General features: G+C 45.4%; 1 protein-coding gene across 2 annotated transcripts in view; it reads left to right on the top strand.

Moving 5' to 3' along the window:
• The first annotated feature begins 917 nt into the window (after positions 1-917).
• Positions 918-27,004, top strand: part of LOC142075954 (phospholipid-transporting ATPase ID-like) — a 74,032-nt gene continuing 47,945 nt past the window's right edge. The window contains exons 1-3 of one of the 2 annotated variants that reach the window (XM_075138148.1): positions 918-1,212; positions 8,305-8,383; positions 19,884-19,942. In XM_075138148.1, coding sequence (XP_074994249.1) covers positions 8,341-8,383; positions 19,884-19,942 — 102 coding nt within the window. In that variant the 5' untranslated portion in view covers positions 918-1,212; positions 8,305-8,340. Of the gene's footprint in view, positions 1,213-1,616; positions 1,708-8,304; positions 8,384-19,883; positions 19,943-27,004 lie in introns of those variants that run through there. The other variant, XM_075138147.1, reaches the window with a different exon arrangement.

Here is a 27,004-nt window from a genome sequence, read left to right as displayed (position 1 = left end):
AGTCCTACAAGCCATGTCTCATGTTGGCTATTTGTATGGATCCTTTGTGTTGGAATTAGGAATCCAATTCAATGAACATTGTCTCAAATAGGTGTAGTTTGGAAGAATAACCCTGGAGTCATTGCAAAGGGGCATAGGCTCTTATTCTTCCTTCAGAAATTGTTTATGGTGCTATAGGATCCTCTTCATTGCCACTCTGCACTTCAACCTTCGTGACGACTGGAGTACTGCTCTAGCAGCATTCAGGGCCCTCCATAGCTTTTATCTTGACAGGACTTCAGAAAATTTCACCTTCTAGAAAATACTCTTTGGCAAAGCCTTGGCTCTCATGTTACTATAATTAATCAGCTGATTAATGCATTCAAGTGTTTGTGGGTAGGTTTGAAATTAATTCTAATAGTGTTCACATAAATCTGGTGGGAAAACACAGAAGATGAAGGGAAAAACAGATAAAAACGTATAGAAATCTTTTATGTTAAACTTTCTCTTGCTGCCTGGAATAAATTGGCACGTTCCTGGCAGGCATTACTGTCAATGCATCTTAGGGAAATAATATGGTGATCTTAGAATAATTGCAATTCACAGGTACGGAGGTGGATTAAAGTCGTAGTTGGCCCAGTTTTAGTCTTGTAGTGTACCTGGTAGGTAAAATGCCAGGGGACTGGCATATAGGAGGGCACTGCATTGTGAAGGGTCCCAGAATTTGGAAAAAAAAAAAAGGAATGTGTAGTTCATTGGAGGTGTGAGAATGAGTGGGAAGGTCAGGGGGCTCATGAGAGTGCTGAGGGATTTTGGTGAGGAGGGTCCCTTCGACAGCGGTGAGGCCAGGCGGGTGTCCCAGAGGCCAAGGGGAGGTCATGCTCTCAGGGATGAGCAAGCCCTGACGTTTCGGCACCGAAGCGATCCTCCAGCTGGCTGGAGGAAGCTCTGTGGTTGAGTTATGCAATTGTGCTCTATGAGGTTTTTCTCTGCAGAGTTTTTGCTACTCACAACTGTTGGAAAGTGGATGAGGTGGAGCCTTGGGATCAGCTTGTAGGACAGTGTCTCTGCGTGTAAGGAGTCCTAACTGACTCCAGCATTACGGACGCAGAGAGAGGGGCTGCTGCTGAGAAATGGATCCCTTACCAAGTTCATCCTTTTTTAAAGCAATTTGATATGCTGGACTCTTTTACTCCCTTGGTTTCCTTTTGAAAGCTTCCGCGTCGGCAGGAGGTAGGTAAGGCAAGCAGCAGTTGCCTCTGGAATTAATCGGGGTGCCCCAACCCTAGGTGCTCTGCTTTTCTGCTTTACTCTTTCACAGCTTGTTGCGCTGAAGCATTTTATTTTTAAGGGAACTACTACACTCTCCCTATCTACAGGAAACAGAATTTAAAAAAAAAAAAAAAAGAAGGAAGAATTTGGCCAGGAGCCAAGCCCATTGACTGAAGTAAGAGGTAGGGAACTTGGAATAAGTTTAGTTACCAGGACATTGCATGGCAGAGCGGGTCTGTGGTGGATTTTAAGGGTCTCGGAGACAAGCACGCGATGCCCATTTCACAGCGCAAAGAAGCTGTGTTTTCTTAGACGAATGTCCTGGCGCTGCGACTACGAGCGAAGCTGTTGGTCTTGGGAGGGGATAAAGCTGCGTGTAAATGAGAAGAGAGGAGTGTACCGGAGTGCTATGGAGGGCAGCAACTTTGTTGCTGTGACTTTTACAAGCCTTCAAGGGTAAGATTTAATGCTTTCCTTCCGCTGGTTTGTTTTCCGTCAGTTTTTGGGGGCAGAAAACTTGCATTTTTTTCAGACCCGAGAGCTTTGCAAAGCTTAATAAAAGTGCTTGGGGTTGAGCTTTTTCTGCGGGTGAGCTGATGATAGACTTCTGGGTGGAGTGAGCTGAGCTGTGCATGATTTCAAGCAGCAGCAGCCGCCCGGGGAAGCTGCTATTGTTTGCATTGTTTCGGAGGGAGCAGATCGCAGCCTGCATTTCTGTTGGGGAACTCGCTCTGCCTCAGCTGTTGATCGGTAACTTGAGCGTTGCAACTAACTTACCCAAAGGAGCTGAATGCAAATGTTTGACTGCCATTCTGGTGTCAGTTTAAAGTGCGTTTTAATGGAGACAGATGGAGGACATTGAATCATTACTTTAAAACGTGGCAGATAACAGATTGAGTCTGTTTCCCAGCAGTTATAGCTAATTGTATTGGCGCATTCGAATGTAGGGTGTAGGAGCACACAGTTTCATGGGTTTCTGTATGTATAGCTTGGAACAGCACCAAAAAATAGCTGGAGGGCTAGCTCACCTCATCCAGGATACCTCTTCAGGTATTTAAAAAGCTGGAGAGGTTTCAGGGATACTTTCAAACTCTTTGCACTGAGCTAGTAGATTTAAACCAGAGTCACTGCTCCTTCTGTAAACCCTACTGTCAAGAGTGACCATTTATAGCTTCTTAAACTTATTCCAGGTTGAATTCAGGCAAATCTGATTTCAGCCCCAAAAGAGTGTTATTCTGGGATTAAAACCACACGTTTTGGTTGTCCATCCTGCAGCTCACTTTCTATGTTTCCCACTTGCAAAGCAGAGAGTGGTACAACACACGCTCTTTTGCTCCCTGTTTTGCTCTTGGGGTGTTCAAACACAAGAGGATGTAAGGAGGGGTGGAGAAATACAAATGCTGATGTATTTGTATTATTTGTAATAATGCTAATTTCAATGTTAAAAGATGATTAGTACTAAATATTTCTAAAGGTTAAAATTTTGTGTTTGCTTTCGACAGGGGAAAGCAAATGCATCATACTCTTTGGAACCAAAATTTGAACAATTTGACTGAAACAGTTAATACACCAGAAGTTTAAAGGCGTCCCTTTGCAAACATGCCTTTGCATGGCACATTGCAAGGTCAGTCCATGCCAGGCGTACCAGGCCTTTACATTGCTCTTGCCAGGGCATTAGCAAACATTGCACCAACTGTGATGTCCTTCCCCGCGATACCTGGGAGTGAACATGACTCTCCTGCTTTAGCGCCCGACATTGTGCACCCCCTTAGTGTGGAGGAATCAATGCCTGAGAGTACAAGCAGTACCATAGCGTTGGTAAACAAGAAGCCATGGGAAGATGGAAAGTGGAAGAAGACGTGGGAAAAAGGGAGATAAGAGGTGGCAGTTAATGGTTCCGAGGGCATGACAAAGATAAGGAAATTAGTGGAAGAGTGTTGAGATGACCTTTGCTTAGGGGATGTACTAGGGAATTCTTTGAAGTGCATATGTGGCATAATGTGAGGTATAAAAAGGCGCTTGTGCTGTATAATAAGGGGATTTTTCGTCTTCGTCTTCATGCCTTCTCAGACGGAGTCCGTGTCCTTATTCGCCACACCTTAGCAGGCATGCAACTAAGGCATGGAGAAAACAGGGAGTTTGGGGACCTAATGTATTTTAAACCTTTAATATTTTCCCAGTTGTGCCTCCAAATCCAGTTTAAAGTGATAGGTGTTCAAAATCTGGGGGCTTAGATTTGTTTCAGCTCGTGGTATTTAACAGCGTCACTCCACCAAGAGCACGAGGCAGCAGAGGCAGTCTTAAACTTTGTCTGTCATGATGCCCAGTGCTTGGGATCTACTTTCTCAGATACTGAGCTATCGGTTGGATATTTAGTACTTTAGCATGGAAAAAAAAAAAGAATACCAAGACCTGTGGGTATTTGTGATTATTACATCAGCTGAACGTAGATTAAAAAAATTAACTTACAAATCTTGCTCACATGCAAAACCTGACCTAACATGGAAAATTGGTGAATGAAGGCATGGCATGCTTTCTGAATTTTTACCTGGACAGGGTTATTTAAGCTTTTTAGGGTGTATGCTTACCACACTACGTTTGGTGGCAAAACTGACTGGCAAAATCTTGTTCTCCTGCATAATTCCCCTGGATTCTGCATGCTTGTTTCTAGTATTACAGCACAATTTGCTGCCCCCTCAGATCTCCTAAACTAAAAACACTACTTGGCCAGGAATTTTGGTCTGTACCAAACTACACCCCACGATCTGGATTAAAATAACCCTTCCAAAAATGATTGTATTTAACATGGATCATTTCACAGAGTCTGGGAACAAGGTGATGGGAGCAGAAGCACCAAGTATTTTCTAATCCGTATTTATCATTGAATCTGATGTATCGTGTAGCTACGTCCAAAGAAACAGGGCCAAGAAACTTAGCCATGTTTTCCATCTGCAACATCTGCTCTCCATTCATCTGAGTTGTGCCATGTCTTTTCTCATTTTGCTACTCATCGCTGCGGTGGTGGCAAGTGCCTCCCTCCACCGCCAGTTTGCAGTACAGCCCTCAGCAAGCCATGGTTTTGGATTTGGCTATATCCTTTGCAAATTCCACGCGCCGTAGCTCATTGCAACCTGCCCCTCATGCAGGAGGAGCTTTGCAGTTGTATTCTCAAGCCAAATCTGGCTCTTCTTTCTCTTAAATAAGGCTGAGCTTGGTTTGTGAAAAAGCATCCTTTCCCTATTCAAGACCTGTCAAAGTAGCTTCTCACTGTGGATATTAAAGTACTCAGAGCCCATGATTAAACTGTCAGTAGCCATAAAGCAGGTGGATTTTCTTTGCAGAAGTGTAAGCCGTCGATAGACAGTTTGTAGAGCACTGTAGGTACAAAAGCCTTCTACAGTGAGAAGGGGTAATTTATTCATAGCTTATACCCTCAAATCCCCATAAACGAGGAACTGAGAATTTAAGCTTTAAATAATTTTTGCTATGGGCTGTGGAAACATGGGGAAGTAACACATATCCTGTTAAGCAGAGGAGATGGACCTGTGTGATTACTTAAATACTGTGAATCCCGGTTGATTACTGAAGAGCGCAGGGTACCTGGAGTAAACAGAAATGAAAAAAAAAAAACAAAATAATTGAGTGGAAAGTGGAGCAGCAAAAAAAAGTCCAGAAGGGTTGACACAGACTGTGGAAGGCAACTTGAGGAGATTGAAGCACTGCTTCACTTTGCATCTGAAAATAGCTGGTGCCAAGGAAAATGAAGGCAAACAGGAAATTGCCTTTTTTCTGACTATAGAAAGTTTTCATGTGTTTTATGGATTTTCAATTAATTCAGGAATAGGAGGCTGTGAAAGTTTCTCACCAAAATTTGAGAAGTACTTCATGCCACTTGAAAATGAAACATGAGAGAGATCATTTTTTCCAGAAAGTGCAAAGGGAAATTAAAACCATAGCAGTGTATGTGAGTGATATGAGGCTGAAGACCCATCACTGCAATTTTGGAAGGGAAACTGAATCTCAGATTTAAAAAAATAGAGATTCGTAAAGAAAACTGAACAAGGACATGAATTTTGATTACAAGTGGAATCTGGGAAAAAAAAATACCCTGAGGGAGATTGTTGATAGATACAGGTGCAAAGACGTTGGACCCCGCAGGTAGGATTGAGAGTCCAAAATACCCCAAGAAAAAGACGTGGGACTGAAAGGCAGGCAGAGCTGAGGTCAGCCAAGAGACCTCATCTGGCTGTAGAAATTGTATAACTGACACAAACGGGAGCAGTACCTGGAGCACCACCAAAAGGGACAACTCCACCATCATTTGCGTAGGTTTGTTTTCACACTTGCAGCCGATGGTCGATGAACTCTCAGATGGACAACAGACACCTGGAAGCGTGAAGGTGTACTGGCACAAACTGGGCTGTGAGCAGGCAGGCACACAGAAGCTATAGCCAGCGTGAGAGTGGCTTGCTAGGTAAAGGAGTATGAGGATTAGAAGTGTGAGTCAATAACAAGGCAGCAAAGAAGATATTTGTAATATTATGAAAATAAAGGGTACACCTCAGTGCAATAGGGGTGTGTCAAGCCCTTAATGCCATCATGTGTGTGCCCAATGAATACTGACACATTCTCAAATGACATTGTGGTTTGGGCAAGCCAGGAACTGAGTTTTGCATAAAGGATCAGGTCAGCTTGGGAAGGATTCATAACTCCTGGGCTTTAACGAAGTAAGCAGCTATGATAAAGCTATGATGGAAATGACGTACCGGAGAGGTAATTGGTACAAATAGATATAGCAAAGTTATCACCCACATCTGTCCTAAAAGACAAGGTTTTATGGGAATGGTGAGCCTGTAGTGAAGATGTTCAATGAATGCAATCCTAATCAAATACACTGAGAAGATGAAGGAATTAAAGATGCCCTCCATGCCAAAATAGTGTATTGTTATAGTCTTGTTGTCATACTGTGGTCACACCAGAAACCAGTGATTAAAGAATCACGGTAATTAACAAAAGCCATGTGTCAGAGCCGAAGGAAGTTTCAGGGTTTTGTGTGTGAGACGGGGATCTTAACTCCAGTTTGTTTCATGTTATTACTGCTGAAAGAAGGCTTATAACCACCCTCTCTTCTCCTCTCCCCCACAAATATAAACATCCTTTTTTTCCGTCTGCTGAAATTATATGCCTTGTCAATTGAGTACACAGCTGGGAGAGGTTTAGTAGTTGCAGATAGTCTTTCTAAAATGTTTGGCAAATACAGCAAAATCCAGAGTTCAGCCATATGATGATTACAACCAGCAAACCTTTTGCATCCTTGTGCTGCCAGTGGACTGTGGTTTCAGATCTGTGGCTCCTGGTGCTCTAAGAAATCGGAGGTCTTTACCTCTGGGTGTGTGGGTGGCGTGTCTCCCTCCTCCCACCAGTTTATGGGGAGTTCTCAGTCCTAGTTAGGAGCGTTTTGTAAGACATAATAGTACTTCTAAAACATGGAAGAAATATGTTCAAAATAAGAGAATGAGGTCAGTTAGGGATGGAAAGTAAGGTTGGTCAGCGGGGTTGAGAAAGCTTTACGTTGTGACATTGAATATTGTAACTTCAAGTCATTTAGCTCCATGGGTAGAGGACATTTTGGGGAGAGGTGTTGCCATTGTTCTGGTGAGCAGAAAGAACTGGATCTGCATGAGTGAATATAAAAAGGATCTCCTTCAAGCACAGTGGGCACAGAGGGGCTCCCGAGCTCCACGGTGAGCGGCAGGGAGCACCGTGCCGGGGCTGCCCGTGCTCAGGGTGTGCAGCGCTTAGCTGGCTGGCTGGTGTTTGCCTGCTGCTCTTTGCCTTACCTCAGGCTTGTTGAATGGCAGCTACTAAATATAGCTTTGCTTTAGCATCTTGAATAGAGATCTGCGCAGAAATGTTCGACCTATGCAATGATAGTAGAGTTTTCCTTAAAGTTTATCTTCATTTTCTGAAAAGACGTGAAGCCCAAGCTTGCACTGGGCATGGTCTGGTGATGTTGTATCAGGCTTGCATTTGGGCAGTGGCATAGGCTGTATTCACATTTACATGTTTCCAAAATACGATATATTTGCTATACTTGTCTCCTTAGACACCCTTGTCTCCTTAGACATCCTATGCACAGACAGCATAGGATAAAGTGCAAAAACTTCATTCTGCCACCTAGAAAACTTGTTCTAGATAGATCACAATTCCCTCAAATGCCTCAGCTTGGCTCCAGTTAAGCAACCTTCCTGTTGATTCAGGCTCCCGGTCAGCCAGGCATGCCGGGCAGTGCCAGCTTTTCCCATGCTCGCGGATCTTCGCAGGCTGTCAGCACCAACATCACCATTAAGTCCTTTAAATAAACTGTCCAATGCTTGCAACACCGAAAGTTTCATTACTGACAAGTTTTGATGTGATTTTGTTTAATACTCAATTCCTTTGCATATCAGGATATATTCAGTGCCTTAAATGCATTTCTGGTGCCTGGCTTTTGGCTTCTGGGCCAGGAAGTTTGCAGCCATCAGGGGAGAAGTTTTACTCAGAGCCATACAAGCTAGTCCACCCCAAACACGGAGGGTCACCAGCAGATGGACAACAGTGTGAGCCAGCACATGGTGAGCACGGGCAGATGTACAGGAAACCAGTGTTTCCCGCTGCTTCCTCCTCTTCAGGGAGGCTGGTCTGGCTCTGGGTAGTCACACAGTTCCTCTGTACCTTAAGTACAAGCCCTGTGCCTGTATTTCTCCTTTTCATATAGGGCCAAGGTAGTAGGAATGTCCTTTTCAGCCTCTCCTGCACCAGCCCCTTCTTTGTGCCATGTCAGGAGATGAACAAATCAAAATGTCCAAGGTAAGGTAGCCCACACTGATGCAGTGCAACTTGCAAACCTGAGATGGTTTTGCGTTTTAAAACACGCTATGTGACAAACTGTAGCTGTTGGCCATGGTGCTTAGGAGCATTTTATGGGCACAGAATTACATGTATGTGCTGCATCATGTCATGCTGCGGGACTAGAAAATCCCATTGTGAATTACCATCTCTTTTCTCTTGCAGAAGTTCCATGGAGTTGGACTAAAATAAATTTTTGGGATGTCTCTATTTGGATTAAAATTTGGAAAGAAGAAATTGAAAGGTGAGTGCGGTCTGGTAATGCCATTGTCACGGGTGACAACCTAAGGAATGTAAATACAGCACACGTGCGAACCCTTGAGAGCAGGTTTGGGAGCGTGTCTTACACCTGCAGAGCAGGCGCAGGAAGGCACACTTTCTTTACTTTTCCTGCATTTCACACTACCTTGGAGGAGTGCTGCGGACTGTGTGCCAGTGAACGGGGGGACATCTGAAAGAGAACAGGCTGCAAAGTTTGTGCTCTGTCATGGCACATGACTCGCTTGGGGAAGTTGGGTTTTTGTGTCTTTTCTACAAGGATCTTTTGGGGGAGTGGGTGGATGAGCAATGCACAGTGCCCCCTCTCAAGCAGTTTATGAAATATGCTAGAAGGAAGTTAGTGTGAAGGTCTGATAAAGTCTCTTGATGATGAAATGTGTTGATGGCAAATGGCCTGAATATTCCCTTCAATGAGAATTAGGAAGAAGAGCACCCCAAAAGCTGCTGAGGGGAACACTAACCCTGGAGGAGAAACCAGAGCCTACATAATTCCCTCCCTGTGGCACCCAAATAAATGGAGGTGGAGATAGGGAGCAGCCATGCTCTGCAGCACGATCCTCACTGGATTTTGCAGCAGAAATCCTGCAGAGATTAATGCTTGGAAGAAGTCCAGCAGGAGGGCTAGTAGTGTATCCTTAAAGTGGGCCAGCTTCCTACAGCCTCTTAGGGTGCATCTTCATCAGGCTTTGCAGCAGGAGCCACTGAACTGAGTCTCGTGTTTTATCACCTCACCCCCAGGTCCAGGGTGTGATCTCTGGTCAGGGATCCAGATATCCAGGGACTGTGAAGAGGGAACATCCTTTCCAGGGTGTTCCTCCCTGTATTTGATGAATGCAGAGATTCGTGCTCTACTCGTATTTTGACATGAAATTATTTTTTTCCCAACCTCTCTGAGCTCAGAAGACTGAATAGCTTTTTCCCAAGGGTTTATTTTTGCAATTGTGCTGCTGTTTCCCCTTCCTGGTGCGGGGCAGACCGAGAGCCCTGGTGTTAAGACAGGGGCATCCGTTTGCTGCTCGGACAGTCCCAGGAGAGGAGGTTGTGATTGCTCCCGGGGCAAGATCTCTGCTAGCCTAAGGTCTTTTTCTCTGTCTTGGCTTTGGAGATGAGGGAGCGCAGGCTTGTCTGTGAGCTGCCGTCCACCCAGGGCATCCCCATTTGTACAGAAGTAGTTGTTCTGATTATCAAAACGATTATGTTGCTATATTAGGGAAATTTTGTGTTTTGCATGGCCCTGTATCTGGTTTTAGCAGAGCAGTGTTCAGCCACCCCTTCAACCAAGTGTCTAAGAAACTCAGATCTTTCTAGATATAAAGGAACATACTTTATAGGGGGAAAATAATTTATTTTCACATTTTATGTGCTTTTGATCACCAGTTCAAAACTAATGAATTCAAACTGGAGGAAGTTCAGAGAAGGATAAGGGAAGCTGGGGTGATAAGGGAATGAGGAGCTTCCATAACAGGAAAGCTAAAAGAGCTTTTCCTCCCCTTTTATTTTTAATTCTTTTGCCTTAAAGCCCAAAAGCTGAAAGAGCTATGATTGCTCCTTGCAAACGTTTCACGGGAGTAAACGCCAAGTTTGAAGTGTTATTTTAATCCAACCATTAATAAGCCTTTGTATTTGGAGAAGCCTGTGCTGCCTGAGAGCAGATGAGGCTCTGTGGGGAACACCCCATGCACTCATCTCGGAGAGACAGTACTGCTGATGGAAAGACCAAATTTCCATTCCAGAAACAAAGCTGGATGACAGTTAACCTTACTGAAGAGCCAGTGGTATGACTTTCACGGGAGGGAATGGATTACCTCAGGCATCAGCTGCTGAAATGGGGATCAGGATTGCTCCAGTGAGAACCAGTAATATTTTGCAGTTTCTCCCCAGCAAGGCATGGCTATTTCCACATGAACTGAGATGCAGGCAGTATTAGGAGAGGTTTTTCAGGATAGGCATAATTTAACAAGACAGATTACATGGTCTAAATTTCTTGGAGATAAAAGTCACGTTTTTATACTTCTATGTTCTTTATTTAAGGAATCAGGGATGTAACCAAAACTCAGCTTCACAGAGCAGCAATATGTGGTGTCATGTAGACATACAAAAACTGTTGCAGGAAACCAGTTCCTAGATGACCAAACTTTAGTGAAGCTCTTCAAGCCCAAGTGGGGAAGTACATCTCTTAGATAAGCAGCAGTAGTGTTTCTGTGGAAAAGATGCCTGAGCTCTTTTACACTGAGGTTGAACCTACAATGAACGTTGATGAAACGGAGAGGAATGGTGAGACTTTCGATTCATGGGGTGTGTGGGAAGAAATAAGGATCATGCCTTGGTGATGGCTGATAGATGTGGAATATCTCTGATCACTGGCTTGATCCCATGGAAGCTTAACTCAGCACTGGAGCTTCATACCTTGAGGATGGGGCTGGTCAAGTACCATCTATGAAACAAACAGAAACAGGGAGCAGGGAGAGCTCACCTGCACAAATAACCTTACCCCAAGGTGTGTGCTTCCAGTCAATGGCAAGAACAGTTACTGCTGCAGCTTCGTCTCCATAAGCCCAGCCTAGGGGCACTGTGAGAGGAAGGCGAAGGATATAAATTGAGCCAGGGCTTTTGGAAAGCTCCACTGGGTTTTCCTTCTTGCTGCTAGGGACAGCCTGCTCTCCAGGGCAGCTGGTTTTTGAGCAGCCAGGCTCTGGGCAGAGCTTGGCAGGGATGAGCAGCTCCGTACAGAGAAGGCAGCCCAAGATTGGCCCTACAGACATAAAGCTTGGCTGCCTTCTGGGACTCCCATTCAGATCTGATAGGAAATGTCTTACCACAACAGACATCGAGTATGAAAAATATATTTATTTTTACATAATTTCCCATGAGGGAAATAACTGTGAATTGAAAAACTTCTCAAAGTTCGTTTCAGAGCTGTATTTATTTTTATGATTTTTACATCACTTCCTATCACTGTGTATCGCTGTTATTAACAATATGTGCAATTGTGTCAAGCTGTGGCATTACCAGCATGTCTAGGAGATACTTTCTAGTAAAGGAAATCATATGTGTCAGCCAGTCACTGTCAGACTAGTTTTTAAAATAAAAATAAATTACTATTTCAGCTGCTTTATTTGGCATGCTGATATTAGTCAAAATATTGTGAACCACTATTACAAAAACCAGTCTACAAAGTGATATAAAATTCTAAACCAAATTTGAAAAAATAAAATTTTCAAAATTAAAGTTTTCCAAAATGAAGAAGAGACAAAATTTCCACTGCTATTATATTTGAAAAATGCATATTTTCATTCTGAAGTGGACTGAAAACAAACATGGAAAGAGGTAGATGCTTCTTGAGAAATAATCTGTTGCAAGGCATTTCGCAGACATGGTGAGTCCCCACCCCTTGCCCAGAGCCAAGGCAGCTGGGTGAGACATCGCCGGGAGGAGGAAGCGAAGGGCAAACCAGAACTGGTATTATTGCAGGAGACGGGGAAAGGGAGGGATGAGGCAGCCTCTGCGCCTTCCCAGAATAACCTAAAAGGGAATATTTTCTGTTTTAAGGTTATCTAGCACTTCTTCCAGTCCTGTGTCCCAGGAGCGTTGTTTGACCGCAAGTGTAGTACATGCTGGGCAAAGCCGAGGCATCCTTTTGGAGACCTCTTTTCTTGTTTTCTCTCTCCTTATGGCGATAATAGCAAATACCGCTTTTAGAAAAGGGCAGGATCTAATATTGAACTTCATCTTCATATTAAAAATTTACTGGACCTGAGGCAGAAATAATTCCCGTTCACCCTCAAGATTTTTGATTTCAGACCTTACATTTGATGTATGAAAATGGAGATATGTCAGTACACCTCCTAGGTGGGCCCTCTGTTAGTGATGCCAGAAAAAAATTCATTTCATATTAATGCCTGGTCCAGGGACATGTGAAATGTTTTACCTGTGTTGGCAAATTCCAGTTGCCATGTAGTGTTTGCTTAGTGTTAGCAGGAGGCTGAGCTCAGTACCAGGCACAAAAGACACAATCCATGACCACAAAAGTGTATTTCTTGCATTTCATTTCTTCACGAGGAAGGAGGATTCTTGTTCTTTCGAGGCAAAAAGACATGATAAAGAAGATCTTTATTTAATAATGGAGGAACAGGCAGGAGGGAATAAGGTGAAACCCATTTATGGTGGTGTATATCTGAATGGTCTTGCTGCAGGTTTTTTTTTAATTAAATCCCTCACACTCAGTACAAGCTAGTCCATTTCAGAGATTAAAATCCGTGTGATTGCCAGCATAAATCCTCTCCAGCTACAGCAGCCAGAGAGACTCCGTAAAGAAAGGGGCATCTACACACCGAAAATGTGCAGTTTCGTAACATGGAGCCCTGGAGAGCCCCTCCTTTGAGTCAATAATAAAAAAACACATTTGTTTGCTAGGCAGCTGGGCATGTTCCTGCACCGAGCAGGGCTTGGCTGTGACTTTCCCCTTCCCCGTTTCCATCCCTCCCGGTTCTCACCCCTCCTCCTGCCCCAGCCACGCTCGCTGCACCCCGCCGCAGTTCAGGGCTGCGGTTCAGGGCAGGGATGGGCTTCGGTTTCGTGCCGCAGAGCAGCTGGCACGCCGGCACCAGGCAGGTTGCAGCGTTAGGTTGACACTCGGGTAATGAGGGTTCGGCTTTTGTCTGTGTCCCAGACTGGCTGTGAAATGTAGATATTTAACCAGTGCGAGCCTCACGTCTATCGTATGGCTCTTCCCTTCACCCACGTATCCTCTGATCCATATTAAATGTGGAGCTTGTTGGGAAAGATTCCTGGTTTTGCTTTTGGGTAGAGTTCGCTTGGTGCAGCTCTGATCCCAGCAAGGCACTACTGTATTTTGAGTGTGAAGTCCTATGATATCACTGCTATAAAATATAATCCTGTTCTCTTTAACCCAACAGTAGGGACTTTGCCCCGGTACAGTGCCTGCAAATGGAGAAAACTTGTTGCAAGGTTCCTTCATCTCTCATCATTGCAAAAAGGAGCATTTGTTGCTGTAAGGTGAAAGGAGATTTTGGCTAATAGCTTGTATTATAACCTCCTAGCAGCAGCGATTTTAGTTGCCGAATACAGTATACAATGTCTTGCCCTCTCCCATGGAGTTGCCTTTCAATGGACACTGTAATTCTCTTTTTTGGGGAGAGGATAGAGGTACCAACGTATCATGACAGATTTCAGTTAGTTATGCACACAGAATAACAGTCCAGCAAACTGGGCTAGGATTTCTCTGCCTGTGAAGAGACGGGTGAGCTCCCATGTGCTGGATGCGAGGTGGCACTTGTGCCATCGCTGAGAGGTGATACCAAAAGCTGGGTCACACAGTGATGATCAAGCGCCCAAAAGTAGGGTCAACAAAAGTAGAGGGGAAGATGGAACAGAGGGGAAGGAGGCACATCGTGAAGTTTGAAACAAAGAATGTGCTGCGACTGGTGGCGGTCTTCTGAGACTGCTTATAGCCTGTCGCAGGGGAAGAGCTGAATCATGCTGCCTGAAGGACAGGCTCGGGAAGGTCAGATATGTGCCCTTGGGAGCAGAATAACCATGTTACATCTTTCACAACTTGGTAAGGATAATAGCTTTGCTAAGAGCCACTCTGCAAGGGAAGCTGGGGACATGAGCCCAGCTCCTGGATGCCACCCTTTGTAGCTGGTCCTGGGCAGTGTTTGTGCTCTTGAGGTCACTTGTTTAAAGGGTGGAGTAGAGATCATTATTTTTACAGAGTTTATGTTGTCTCTGTTCTGTTGTCAGGCTTAGTTACGCCGGCACTCCCCTAATTGGGCTGTGTTCATTTCATGCATGAGGTATCAGGCCATAGTTTGTATATGACTTGGCAAAACCAGGCAGATCTTAACCTCCTGTTTCTTGGAGCCACAAGACCTAATATCTACAAAACTTTTCCAACAGCCAGTTGAAAGCATTGCTCTTGGCACATGCTCCTTAGCATAAACCAGAAACAAATTTCCAGGCTGTCTGACCAGATCTTGAATCTAACCTTTTGCAGGACTTTTCCGTGCAGCAGTCCTAAATGGAGAAGGCTGGTGAGCTGGTCAGTTACATTTATAGCTGAGTTTTGGCATGGGTTTAGTTTTATTAAATACAGATGTTATTCTGTGGTTTAGCTCCTAAATCTGTCTGCCTGAGAAAACAGCCACTTTCCCAGTGACTTGGTCTCAGTGGTTAGACCAAGAGCTGGGCACTAAGCCATATTTATGTACGCTGAGTTTCCACTGATGAATAATTTAAAATAGTTTTCAGTGGCAGTGAAATGATAACTTGGAGCACAAATCCCATTCCTTCTTTCCAGTGATTTGTGACTGCAGTTTGCAGAAGCAGAAAGTTTGAGTTGCTTAGAGATATAAAAAAGTTTCAAGAAATGAAAAACTTCTCATCTGATAGCCCTTCAGGTTTCCCCTCCCTTTTTCCTTAATACTTTCAGAATTAACAGGGCATGATAAGACATGCATGCTTGGATCTACAGCCAAAATACCCTGAGCTGTGGTTTCCAGGCGAAGCTGGTGTAATGCTTGACTTTCTCTAACTTTTTGTTTATTGTGGTCATCCAAGAGGCTTCATCTCTGTCCAAACAGTTCCAGAAACGAGTAAGAGTTGTCTGGTCTATGATAGTTGAGAACTGCTGGTCTAGGAGGCACAGCAGCAGGACCTCACAGTCCTCTGTTGGTAAAAATAAAACCACTGAGGCAGCGCTGCCCTGTGCATGTTGTCAGCGGTCGTTCTCCTTTGGTGTAGCCAGAGGATAAAAAGTTCTGCTTGCTGATGTTGTTGGATGAGGCACCCTTTGCAATTTGTTGTGGTTGTTCTTGCTTTAGCCAAAGGTATTGGCTGTTATCCAGTAAGGAAAATGAAAATCTAGAAATTAGCCTTGTATTTTGGCTTTTAGGGTCACCGTCTCTGAGAGTGATGGATGGCTATGGCAGGCCAGAGACTTTCTATTCAGTTTTGAACCAGGTCCATAGCTATTACTGGGTCTTCAGAAATGGGTTGTCCTAGAAAACCTGCCCTTAAGTACCACATGATCAGGCACAGGAGGGCAATGCCTTGAGTAAGTTTCATTTTCTGTTCTGTTTCACGCCCCACTTCATGTTTCTGTGCCATCCCTAAGCTGTTTGCAGCTATTTGTGTGTCTCACATAAAAGCCATTTCTCTTGGAGAGCGCATCTCTCACCGTGGTGAGGAGCCAGGCTCCTTTCCTCACTGGAGCAGATACACACGTGGTTTCTTTCTAGGATCTAGTTTGAGATCCTTGAATTCAAATGGACGTGTCAAGTGCCTGTTCCCCGGCTGCACAGACCCGGGCGGCAGGCTGAGGAAGGGGGACTCACTCCCTCAGTGAGCCCTGCGAAGAGCAAAGGAGCTCACGGCACGTCCAGCTGCTGCCAGCAGCACTTGGATTTCTGTTTCTGTGCGCAGTCCCCTTGAGGGCTGCCCTGCCTACGAAAAGCAGAAAGTCACTGAGGACTTCAGAGCTTCTCAGAAGCTGCCGTGTGACCCTGAGGCTCTGCCGTGTGCCCCCTCACGTGCTGGCAAGGGAATAGATACCCAAAGGGCTCCAGCCCAGATTAGCAGTTCTGGATGTCCTTGTGCCTCTCCGTCCATCATGTATTTCCGTAGCTCCTCCTGGCGAGGCAGCTGGGCAGACCTGCTGGCTGTGAGCAGCATGGACAGTGTTGTCCCCTGCGAGTGTTCAGCCTTTTGTTTCAGGGTCGCCACATGTCTTTGGTTTGCTTGCGCTGCTCCACGTAAGCGCGTGGTGCGTGCAAAGAGCTCTGCCCCCGCCGGCTGGTTCCCCTTCCCAGGACCAGCACGGGCTCTGTGAGCGTGCCTCTGTAGCCAGGTTTTCAAGCTTTGTCATCTATTCCTATTTACATTAAAGCCCTTTATCTTTTCGGTAGTATTTATTCTGGGACTAGACTTGGAGCCCCTGGGGAGGGCATAAGAGTAGCACTTACTGTATGGGAGGAAACGCGCGAGCGTTGGGAAGTTCTGTCTTTAACAAATAGCTTTATCTTTCGTCTACTTTGATAATACTGGTTGCTCTCAGGAAAATTCCTGAAGGGGCACGTAATACAATAGTTGAAGCCCTGTAAGTCTGGACCTCTTGAGCTCTGCTTCTGTTTTCCTCTGGGACACCAGACAAGTTACTCTGATCTCTCTGTACATTGTTCTCCCCGTTGTGAAAGATGAGAAAAATGTGTCCGAGGAAAGCCGTGAAGGATTAAGCACTTTGAGGGTCTTGAATGAAGCCTCTGTGGTTGGTCTGAATCACCCAGTCGTGGCAGATGGGAGCTGATGTGCCTGAAACACAGCTAGATGTGCCTGAAAAAAGGGAAAAGCACATTTACCTGCTAAAATAGCTTTACATTAGTAATTATGATGAAAAAGCCCACAGACAGAGACAAAAAAAATGGTGATCTGAAAAAGGGTGTAAAAATTAGGGATGCTGGGATTATTGGGGGAAAGGAAGGATAGCAGTTCAATGCACTGAATTAGCTAATGCAAGAGTGAATAAACAGGAAGAACTAGATGTCTTAACACATCATTTAATAGGTGTCATAGACACGTGCTGGGTTAAGTCATGAGGCTGGAATATTAATAGAAGAGAATAAAGCTTACTCTGGAAGAGTAACAAAGATTTTCCTTGTATATCCGTGTGCTCTGAGATCCAGCGTGAAGAAAGAGATGAACAAATCACAGATTTCTGAGTAATGCTACAAGGGTAAAGAACTGAAGCATAGCAAACCAAGGAGGGCAGCCTTTTGTGAAAAAAATAGTATCTAGTCTTCTGAGAGACAGGGCATGGTGGTGAATGAAAAATTCTAGCTACACAGAGACACAGTTGGAGAGGAGCGTAGGGGAACACGACCTGTTCAGCTGGCACAGTGTTTTGGTGCAGAGGTGGGTAATTTTTCTGAGCTAGAGAGGAGGCTGTTCCAGAACTGATTCCCTCCAATAGGGAGGAGCTGGCTGGTCCTGTGAAAGCAGGAGGGAGTGTAAACGGGAATGATTATGAAATGACGGTATGATACTTAGGAAAAAGTATAATAGCAAAGTGTTTAAATGGACTTCAAGAAGGAAATCTTCAGTAAATATGAAGAACTAGTAACTGAGATCTCATGGGAAGGAAATCTGGGGTGGAGGGAAAATTAAGCAAGCTGTCATTCCCTTAAATGATATTAAAGGCACAGGTGTAAGTTATCATCTTTCAGGGAAAGGCTCAGAAAGGTGAGTGAAATGGCAAAATCACAAGCTCCTCATTCACTTCAGGCAGAGGAAGGATGCCTCTAGAAGGTGCAAACAGCTTGTTTTATCCAGCACACACTGTGTGGCAAAGGCTCAAAGTGAGAAAAAGCTATCGAGGAAAGGGCAATAAAACTTGTTTTGTAAGAGTTGGGATCTCTGGGGTTCTGTAACCCTTCCAGTAAGAGGGAGATGAAAGATGGTTTATGTCTACTACTCAGTGAAAAAAGCCTAGCAAATAATGCTAAGAAATGTAGTTTTTGGTTTGGGTTTGTTTGGGGTTTTTTTTAGATATCTAAATAATAGTTGCCAGAAACAGAGGAAAAGGGGGGAGGTTTTGGGCTGGAATAGAGATGGAATGGGTTGGCTAGGTAAGGTAGAGCATGGCCTGGAGCAATGCTGCCTTTGAGAGCTTCTGGTGCACAGACAGACAAATGTCAGAAGACTGGGAAAAAAGCAAGCATAGCATCTATCTTGAAACAGGGGAAAAAGAAAAGTTGAGTGGTTATAGATCTATTGGCTTCACTTCTTGGGCAAAGGTTGACACAATCCAACAAACCACTTCAAAGTAACTAGAAGTGTGTGTGTGTGGAAGAGATGACTAACAGTCAGCAGTTCTGAAAAACTGCATCAAACCAAAATTAATTCTGTATTAGTGGTAGCCAGAGGGCTAGTGAAAAAGCCTTAGATAGCTGCCATGTATCTTGACTGTCACTTATGGCATTTTTACAAGTAAACTGGAGATACATGCTTGAGATAAAATCACCATACAGTGAGTGCCAGACTTTTCAGAAAAAAAAATACATTGACAATAGTTATCAATGACTGATTATGAAACTTGAGAGATTCATCAGGGATGTATCCTGAGTCTGGTATTCAATATTTTCTTCTACATCTTGGCTGGCAGAATAAAGAACACACTTAGTAAATCTGCGAATGGCACCACGCTGGCAGGAGCTACAAGCACACTGAAAGATAGGATTAGAATTGACTAGTTGAAGAAATAGTCTGAAAAAAATTTGGATGCAGTTCAGTAAGGACAAATGAAAGATTTGCATTGCCTGATGAGGCATCAGCTCTGCCAGAAAGGATTTGCCAAAATGGATGATATTCTGGAACGGTGTCAGCTGCGTGCTGGTGGTGCATAAGGATATTATTTTAAATTGCTTCTAGGTGAGTTCCCATGTCAAATATGCTTTGTGTACAAGATAGGTGGAGTGTCCCTTGTGGTCCAGTCAGCTTTGGTAAGGCCTCAGCTGTAAACTATGGCCCATTTTGGCCACTGTGTGTCCAGAATGAGGTGAACTAACTGGGAAGCCCACTGGAGAGCAGCAAGAGTGATGGTACTTCTGATAGACTAGCCCATAAGAAGTGACTGAAGAAACTGGAGTTGCTTACCACAGGGAAGAGAAGACTACAGTAAGGCATAACAGTCTTCAATGCATAATGAACTTGTCTGTGCTCTGCATCCTTGGCAAGTAAAATAAGGAACAGAGGGGAAGCAGAAGAGCACCATTGACCATCCCAGGAGAAGACATAATTTGTTTAAATTGAAGTAATGAGTTTTATGTCAGATAATGGGGAAAAAACTCCCCCAGGGGAAGGACACTACAGTCGTGGAATATGCAGTCTGAAGAACAGCCATCACTGGAGCTTTCTAGGACATTTATTGGGAGTGACAGGCACGACCTTGTCTTGAGGTAGAGGATAGATATGATGACCTTTTGAAATTCCTTCCAGTAATTTTTGATTTCATGATAGCTACGGTGGTGATGTCCCATCTCTGGGATGATGCTAGGAGATGAACTTGTACTAGAGGAAGGGCGCTAAAAGTAGGCTGATGGCAACAGCCCCAGAGACTTCAGGGGGAAGAGATGGAGCAGGGCAGGAATAGTAAGCACCACTAATTAAGTGATAATTCTTACCCAGGAGAAGGTGAGCAACCTGCAAAACCAGTGCTGGCATTGCAATGGGTTGTCAGCAGAGGAGACTTGGAGTATGGGCTTAGAGTGCTATGGTACCAGTCCACAGTGTCACCAGCCTCTTCAGTCACCTGACATGGGGCAGTTAGCCCAGAGCACAGATTCCTGGTGACATTACCTTTTAGCAGCTCTGCTTGTGTTTTCTGATGCTTCATATCTGTATTGACTCTGCTTACTTTCAAGGATGTCTGATGTGTTTCCTCTTCTTTACAGAGGAAGAAAGACAACTTCAAGCAAACAACCGGGATTTTAATGTGCAGTTTGAATATGCTGTAAGTAACCAGCGTATGTTGTTTCATGCAGATGTAGTCACAAATGCAGCGGCATCTGCTTCATAACTTGAGTGCTGTTTCAAGGGAGTGACATTACTGCACGCTAGCTGTGACTCTGCAAACAAGGCAGACATGTGCCAGATGAACCATCAGAGATGGTTCGTTGCTGAGTCAACCATACGGAGCTCTGCGTTTGGAGTCAACCCTGCAAATGGGCAGTTGAAGGAGATCTAATGCCGGAAAAGCATAACACAGTGACTTTACATAGTTCCAGAAAATTATTTGTGAGTCAAAATGTTTGCAGGATCAGGCTCCAAGGCCTTTTAGTAAAGGAACCTGTGGGGAGTTTTCTGTTGGAAACATGTCTCCATTTAAAGTAAAACATGAAAGGAAAGGTGTCAGTTCCTCAGCTCTTGCAGTGAAATCCTCTCTGGCAGGAAGGTTTTGAATCTGGCCTTTTTGGCTTCCTGCAAGCTTTATTTCCAGCTCCTTAACAGCCTGCTTAGGTTCACGCTGTGCCATGAAATCTCTGACTCCAAGGAGCATCATGACACGGACTGGCTGTGACCCAGGTTGGCCAGGCTACGATGCCAGGCAGCCCCTTTGGCAACTGGATTTCCAAAGCTTGTGGACCATTTTGTGCAGAGGAGGGCTAGCTCAGTTGCTAGACCTGTACTGCCTGGCTGCAGAGTCATCTCCTCCTTGAGGTGATTCTGAAGCTGCATTCTTTCAAAGCGTTTGCAGCTGCCAACTGATATTGAAATGAATTTTGTGAATTTTTGTCCTCTACATATCTGAATTCCAGTGGTGAAATTCATCCTTCAGTTTTACCCAGGATGTCCTTTGAATCATGTTTTAGTTTAGGAACATCACAAGTATTTTCTCAGTAAGAACTGGAAAACCTCAACATTTCAGATCACTGTAATTTCTCCTGAGGTAGAAAGTCTGATTTGCTTTGACTAAAGATCTTAATGTAGCTGATCTGTTGGCAACATGGACTGGATGGTTTTCAGTGGTCACTTTTTATCCATGAACTAACCAACACAGGTTAAAGACTTCCTAGGTACAGAACTGCTGCACATGTCCTGAATATGAAATGTGTTGTAGTTAATATATGTAAAGGACTATGCAGCACGAATGCCTTATCAAGCCTGGTGATGTGAGACCGGGAAAGCGCATTTGATTTGCACAGAACCTGCCAGTAGAGTGGGGGGGGTGGGTATAGCCACTACATATGGATTTGTGATCTTTCATTGAATGACTGCAATGTAGACTATGTGCAGCAGTGGGGCAGGGAAGCAGGAGGGAGATGTACAATGATGTCAGGGAAGAGAGAACAAGCAACTCTTCTGGTTCTGAGCCTATTTCTGTGAAAAGCCATTCATAAGGCTGACTTTGCATGTCACTGCTTCCCAGCTGATTGCTTACATGCCCAAGGATTTGCAAATAACCAAAATTAAGGAGGGCTCTGGAGGGTTTCCATGAGAGTCTATTGATTAGGTGTGAAAGTGGAGGCAGCCAAAAAGCCAGCTCAATATAATCTGTTAAAACTTGGCAGTGAGTTTCAGTAATCCTACCCCTCATTTTAGTCAGCTGTGGTTCATGATTTCTGAAGTCCAGTGTAGACTGAGGCTTAGGAAATCTAAAAAACTGTCTAGAAAGAGCCTTGAAGTGGTGAGTGGGTGGTGAGGTACTGAAAGACTTTAAGTGGTGATGCAAGCACTGCCCCAACTGTACAGGGCTGGACATCATGTCCTGGGCTGCTTATTTGCAATTAGTCCTGGCAAAAGTTCAATTTATTAAACCCACATCACCATCGTGTATGAAAAGGACTAACCTTGCTCATAAGTTACTTCAGATCCCATGCTGTAGATTGCTGGGTGCATCTGGAGATGCCGAAAAGGGAGATAGTCTCCTGGTACCCTCCCATCAACGTATGCATGGTGCTCCTGAAAGTTAGCTCTTCCAGTCCTGTAGTCCACTGGGTCAAATCTGGGCCCCTTCCTCACGTTCAGATTTGTCTGAACATGGTGGGGTTGCACTGCTAAGCACTAGGATGTGGTCCGGGGGACCAAGACTGTCCGAATGCCGGAGCCTGCCCTGGGGTGCTCAGGGCACAGCACCTATTAGGCTCAGTTGTCTCTCAGCACACTGACATTTTCTGGACAGAGCAACTTCTGTCTTCTGCAGCCACAGACTTCCCTCAATATGTCTTCCCACACTTGTGTATTTAATTTGACCTGTGTACAAGCAAACAACAGAAGCGTTTGGACTGTCTGTGCTTCATTGTGGTGCTCAGTTCTTTGAGACATGAGAATTGGCATACATGGGCAGCCACATGGTGATTTGAGTCTTCTTTATAGAGCCAGGAGGAGAACAGCTGTCCTCCAGCTCTCGGTCCCATCAGTCCTTGTCCTCCTGCACAGGAGTCTTGTCTTCTCTTGAGGCACAAGGAAGGTTGCACCAATAGCTGTTCCAGCCAGATAAAAGGGACACTGGGCAGAAACTGGAAGGAAACCCAGCAATATAACAAAGCTTAGAAAGTATTTTAGACAGTGAAAGCCACAGGAGTGACATTTACTTTACTTGGTAACGTAAGGCCATGTTAGCCATAAAACCTATAGAACAGGTTCTTGTAACAAAGCTAGGTGAGGCGGTAAATGTTTCTTTAGGGTGAGGCAGTTACTGTGAAAGGCCAGTAAGGAAAAGAAAGGGAAATGCAAACAGAGGGATAGCGTATTGCCTTACTGCTGCGGCCAGGCTGTATGTCGCAGCGCGTGTGAAGGTTCGAGCCTTTCACTAAAGAGACCTTCTATTATGTAGGCATAGATCAAAGTTACAGAGATGCTTTGTCCTCATTTAGTCTCGGTGAGAACAGGGAAGTACAATCAGAGGTGGGTGTGTTGTCCCTGAATAGTTGGCGGTTATCATCCCTTCCCGGTGCAAAGTCCACAGGATATCTGCGAAGGGAGAAGAGAGGAGCTGAGAAAGACTTGAAAACTCCATTGTGTGTGGAGTCTGACATCAGCTCTGGCAGCTGCTGAAAGCTGTCCCTCCTGGTATGAAGCAAGACTCCCGAATACGCTCAAACCAGCTTTGCAGGAACCTGATGCTGCACTGTGAAAGCTGTGTCTGCCAATGCTTGCCAGGGCACGTCCAGATCCATCACACCTGGACTTGCATGAGACTTCGGAGGGCAAATTCCCTCCCAGAGCTCATCAGAAAATACGCGAGAGGCCAAGCTGCAGTGTGTCCCTGCCACGCTGCTCCAGCCACGGAGCCGCTTTCGCTGAGCACCAGCTGGGCAGGAGGGTGGGACAGTGCGGGAGGCTGGACTGATAGGGTAGGATGAGGATAAAAAGTGGATAGCAGCTGTACGTAGTGGAAATCCCTTTAACACAGAGGCTCCACGGTGAGGCCAAGGGATAGTTTCAAAGGAAGAACTGAAGGCGCCCCGTGGGCATATGAGATGTGTCATGCAGTGGGCTGGAAGATTGGGGTGGTCTCCTTCATCTGTGTGAACAGAGGCGGTACAGACTGAGAGGGGGACAAGGGAAGTGTCTCTTATCTGAGAAAGCCTCTTACGTGTCTTCTGATGATTTTTGCTGTGATTAAATTATAGGAGGTCCCTGTGGTTAAGGGCAGCAGCTTCAAGCAGTGGCAGTGCTTGGGTAGGTCAGGATTTATTGGGACTTAGTGTGAAGACTGAAGCTGAAACTAGAGTTCTCAGTCTGGTGCAACCCCAGACATCTTTGGCCTTATCCTGCACAGCAAAACACAGTAGCTTAGAAAAATAAAACAAACTTTAAAACAAAGTGCTGTGCAGTTAACTTGAAGGGTTGAGTGTGAAAGTAGGTACTACCCACCAGCTCACAAAATTAGTTAGGAATGACTCAGAAACCAAGTGTGAATGAGTGGCGTGCAAAGGCACTTAATGCAGCACAAAAGCGGACTCAATATAGGTCAGTAAAAATGAAAAGTCAAGTCCTAATCCCATGTTTATTCACACTGCAGACAGGAAGATCCTTCCTGACTTAAGGGCTTTAATCAATGTTCTTATCTGAGGCAATTCAATCTGGCTGCACTGTCCCCAGTCTGTCTGCACTGTCCCCAGCACAGCTGCAGAGGGGACTGCCCTATGTGGGTCCACCACGATGGGCTCTCTGTCTATCAACACTCTGGAGACAAAAATCTCTTCTGAAGGCTTCTAGTGTTCGCTCTGATCCCAATTCCCTTTTATTTCTTCGTTTTCACATTGGAATTTAGCACAGCTGCACTGGGACGTCACGAAGGGCTGTGAAAACAACTTTGAAATTGGCTTTCAGACAATAGGAAAGGAAATGCAGGGCCCATGAGTCAATGACAAATTTCATCTGGGATCAGGATCTAGGGTCAAACCAGCATCCTTTCTGCAGGACCAGCAGCGAGCGGGCTGCTTGGACTCTGCTTTTGCTCTCCCTGGTCACCTGATGAATTCTCTAGTGAAATAGGAGGGACGTATATAACTTCCTATGGCCAATACACATTGCCCTGGGCTGGATCGGCAGCTGCGTTCTTATCTCTTTGAAATTTAATTGGAGAGCAAGGAGCTCTGGTAGTGGCTCAGACTCTGCTCCACCTCTTCCGTTTGCGTGCTTCGATCTGAGAAGGATGCCTGGTGGGTTATCCTCAAGGACCTTGTCAGCATGTGTTCAGGATGGTGGCAACGGCTGTCCCCTCTTCCCATCTCAACCTGTAAATGTTTCCCAGTGTTCGTCATGCTCAAGGCTGAAGGGAGTGTTGTCTGATCATGTGAAAAGTGGTCTGAGTAGCCCCTGAAGGAATAGCTACAGCAGCAACCTGCACTGCTCCTTCTGCATTTAGGAAGGTGTTAGCTGGATTCATCCGAAGACCAGCTGAGGCACTGTCAGGGAGCAGCCAGAGCAGGGCTGCCCTGCGAGAGGGGATGAGCTGGGAGCTGAGGGTGACCCCAGTGAAGGCAATGCCCTCACTGACCAGGGTGCAGTCCTGCAGCATCTGGTCAGGGGGGACAGGGCAGGGTGCTGGTAATGGGGCCCATCCTGACCATTCCAGGCAAGGTGAGGCGATGAACCAGGTCCAGGGTCCATCTAGGGAGCCCAGTAAGGAGTGGCGGGAGACAGGGCTGAAGACAAGACTCCTGCATAGGTCCAAGGTCCATCCAGGAGGCAGAGCTGGATAGGTCCATCTGGGAAACTAGGACAGATGTCAGGCTGGAGACTGGTACTCCTACAATGTAGTGCAGGCAAGGACTGAAGGCCCATGGCTGGGCTTAAGTGAGATCCTGAGCCCTGGACAGGGGTTGTGGATGGAGACGCCAGGTGAGGTCAAGGCCCTTAAGGCATATTAGGGCCCTGACAAGCACAGAAAGGTTGAGCTGTGCCAGGCATGAGCTGCAGTGAAGTCCATAGACTCATTTGGACCAAGTCCTCCACTCTTCATCTTAGCTTAAACCTCATGGAGGCAAAACTCCTACCGTACTGATTGGGAGTCTGGTTGTGTGAGACCTTAATGAACAGGGTACGGTGGTTTGGTGTTTGCCTCCTCTGCACCACTTGGCAGTGCTCTGCCCTCCCCTTCACTTCTCCTCCCTGCCTGGCAGCAGCTTCAGGTACTGAGCTGAGCAGGAGGGGAAGGCAGTGCAGTCGAAGGAGATGACTAAGAGACAAGACCTTTAGATCCTGTACTTGGCCTGTCTGTGAGTGATGGTGTGAGGTCGTCAAGCCATGCCACCTCCGTCTGCCTCTGTGTCCTCCTCTGCACCATAATGAGGACCCTCATTGCAGGGATGATTAACTGCCCTGTAATGGCAGGATGACACCAGGCAGAAGGAACAGCACAGGAAAACACAACCAGTGACTACATTTTCCTAGAGATTTTCCTGGAATACCCAAAGTGTGGTGGGATCCTGGAACTCACTTCATTATTGTTGCCAAGAGGGGGTTGAGGGGTTACATATGTAAGAAATTCCCAAAGCTGTTAAAAAGCAAAAAAAAAGAAGAAAAATGAAGAAAAAAAGAAAAAAAGGAAGAGGATTTTGGCTTGGATATAGACCTTTCTTTTTCTGGTGTTTGGCCAGACTTTTACTTCTGGGAGTCAGGATGAGATCTTTACAGGGACCAGATGAACCCCATCAGCATCCTGTTGGTCTTTCTCAGTCTTCTGTTGAGTTGGGGCTGCTGCCCACCATCAGGAATAAGGCAATGAACTTGGTAGGCTTAAAACTGACCTGGTCTGACTATTCTGTACTCCCTATGAAAACAAAACCTCCGTGGCACCACATGCCCTGTTACATGAGTTTATTAAATATGTCCTTGAGCACATTCACAGCCCTATGGTCACATTTCTGCATATGGCATCTGCGTGCTTTCAAATCGCACCGCGGCAGTTAAACAAAGTGCCATTGAATTGCGCTCCCGCCGCCTCCTTGCAAGGCTTTAAGCCATTTCTGGGAAAGCCATTTCTGCTTCTCAGCTGCTTCGTCGGTCTGTACATTGTGCTATACAGGTACCAGTGAAATTGCTAGGTGTCGTGGCACAGCACCTCCCTGTGGGGTCACCAAGGTTTTGCTAAAATTTGCTTTGGGCCAGGCTGTCCGCCTGCTAGAAGCTAATATGTCACTGAGCCAGGGGTATAAATTCAGATGGTCAATACTCTGCCATACCCTGCCTTTTCTGGGTATCACCCTTTAGCCCCTGTAATCTAGCCACAAAAGCAACGGTGTCTCTTATTTCCAGTGACTTTTATGGTGAGGAGATGATTTGTTTGCTTGGCGAACAAAGGTAGGAGCCATCTGCTGAGCGTTTGCCCGCGGTCGGACGTCACAGGCGGGCTTCTGAAAACACCCCCAAGGAACAGCTCATCCACCAGATCTGGACTTGTGTAACTGTGGCGCGATGAGCACTATTCTTAGGGACAGCATTTCGGTGGAGTCACACCTCCAGAAGGTGTGAATCTAGCCCCTGAAAAGAGCAGATGAGAATAATCCCTCACCCACAGATAACGTTGCTCTCGTGTCAAGCTTCGCATCTGGAGAGCTTGAGG

This window comes from Calonectris borealis, chromosome Z (genome assembly GCF_964195595.1).
Source record: "Calonectris borealis chromosome Z, bCalBor7.hap1.2, whole genome shotgun sequence".
Taxonomy (NCBI): domain Eukaryota; kingdom Metazoa; phylum Chordata; class Aves; order Procellariiformes; family Procellariidae; genus Calonectris; species Calonectris borealis.
Note: the sequence above shows the minus strand (reverse complement) of the source record. Positions and strands in the feature narration are given on the sequence as shown.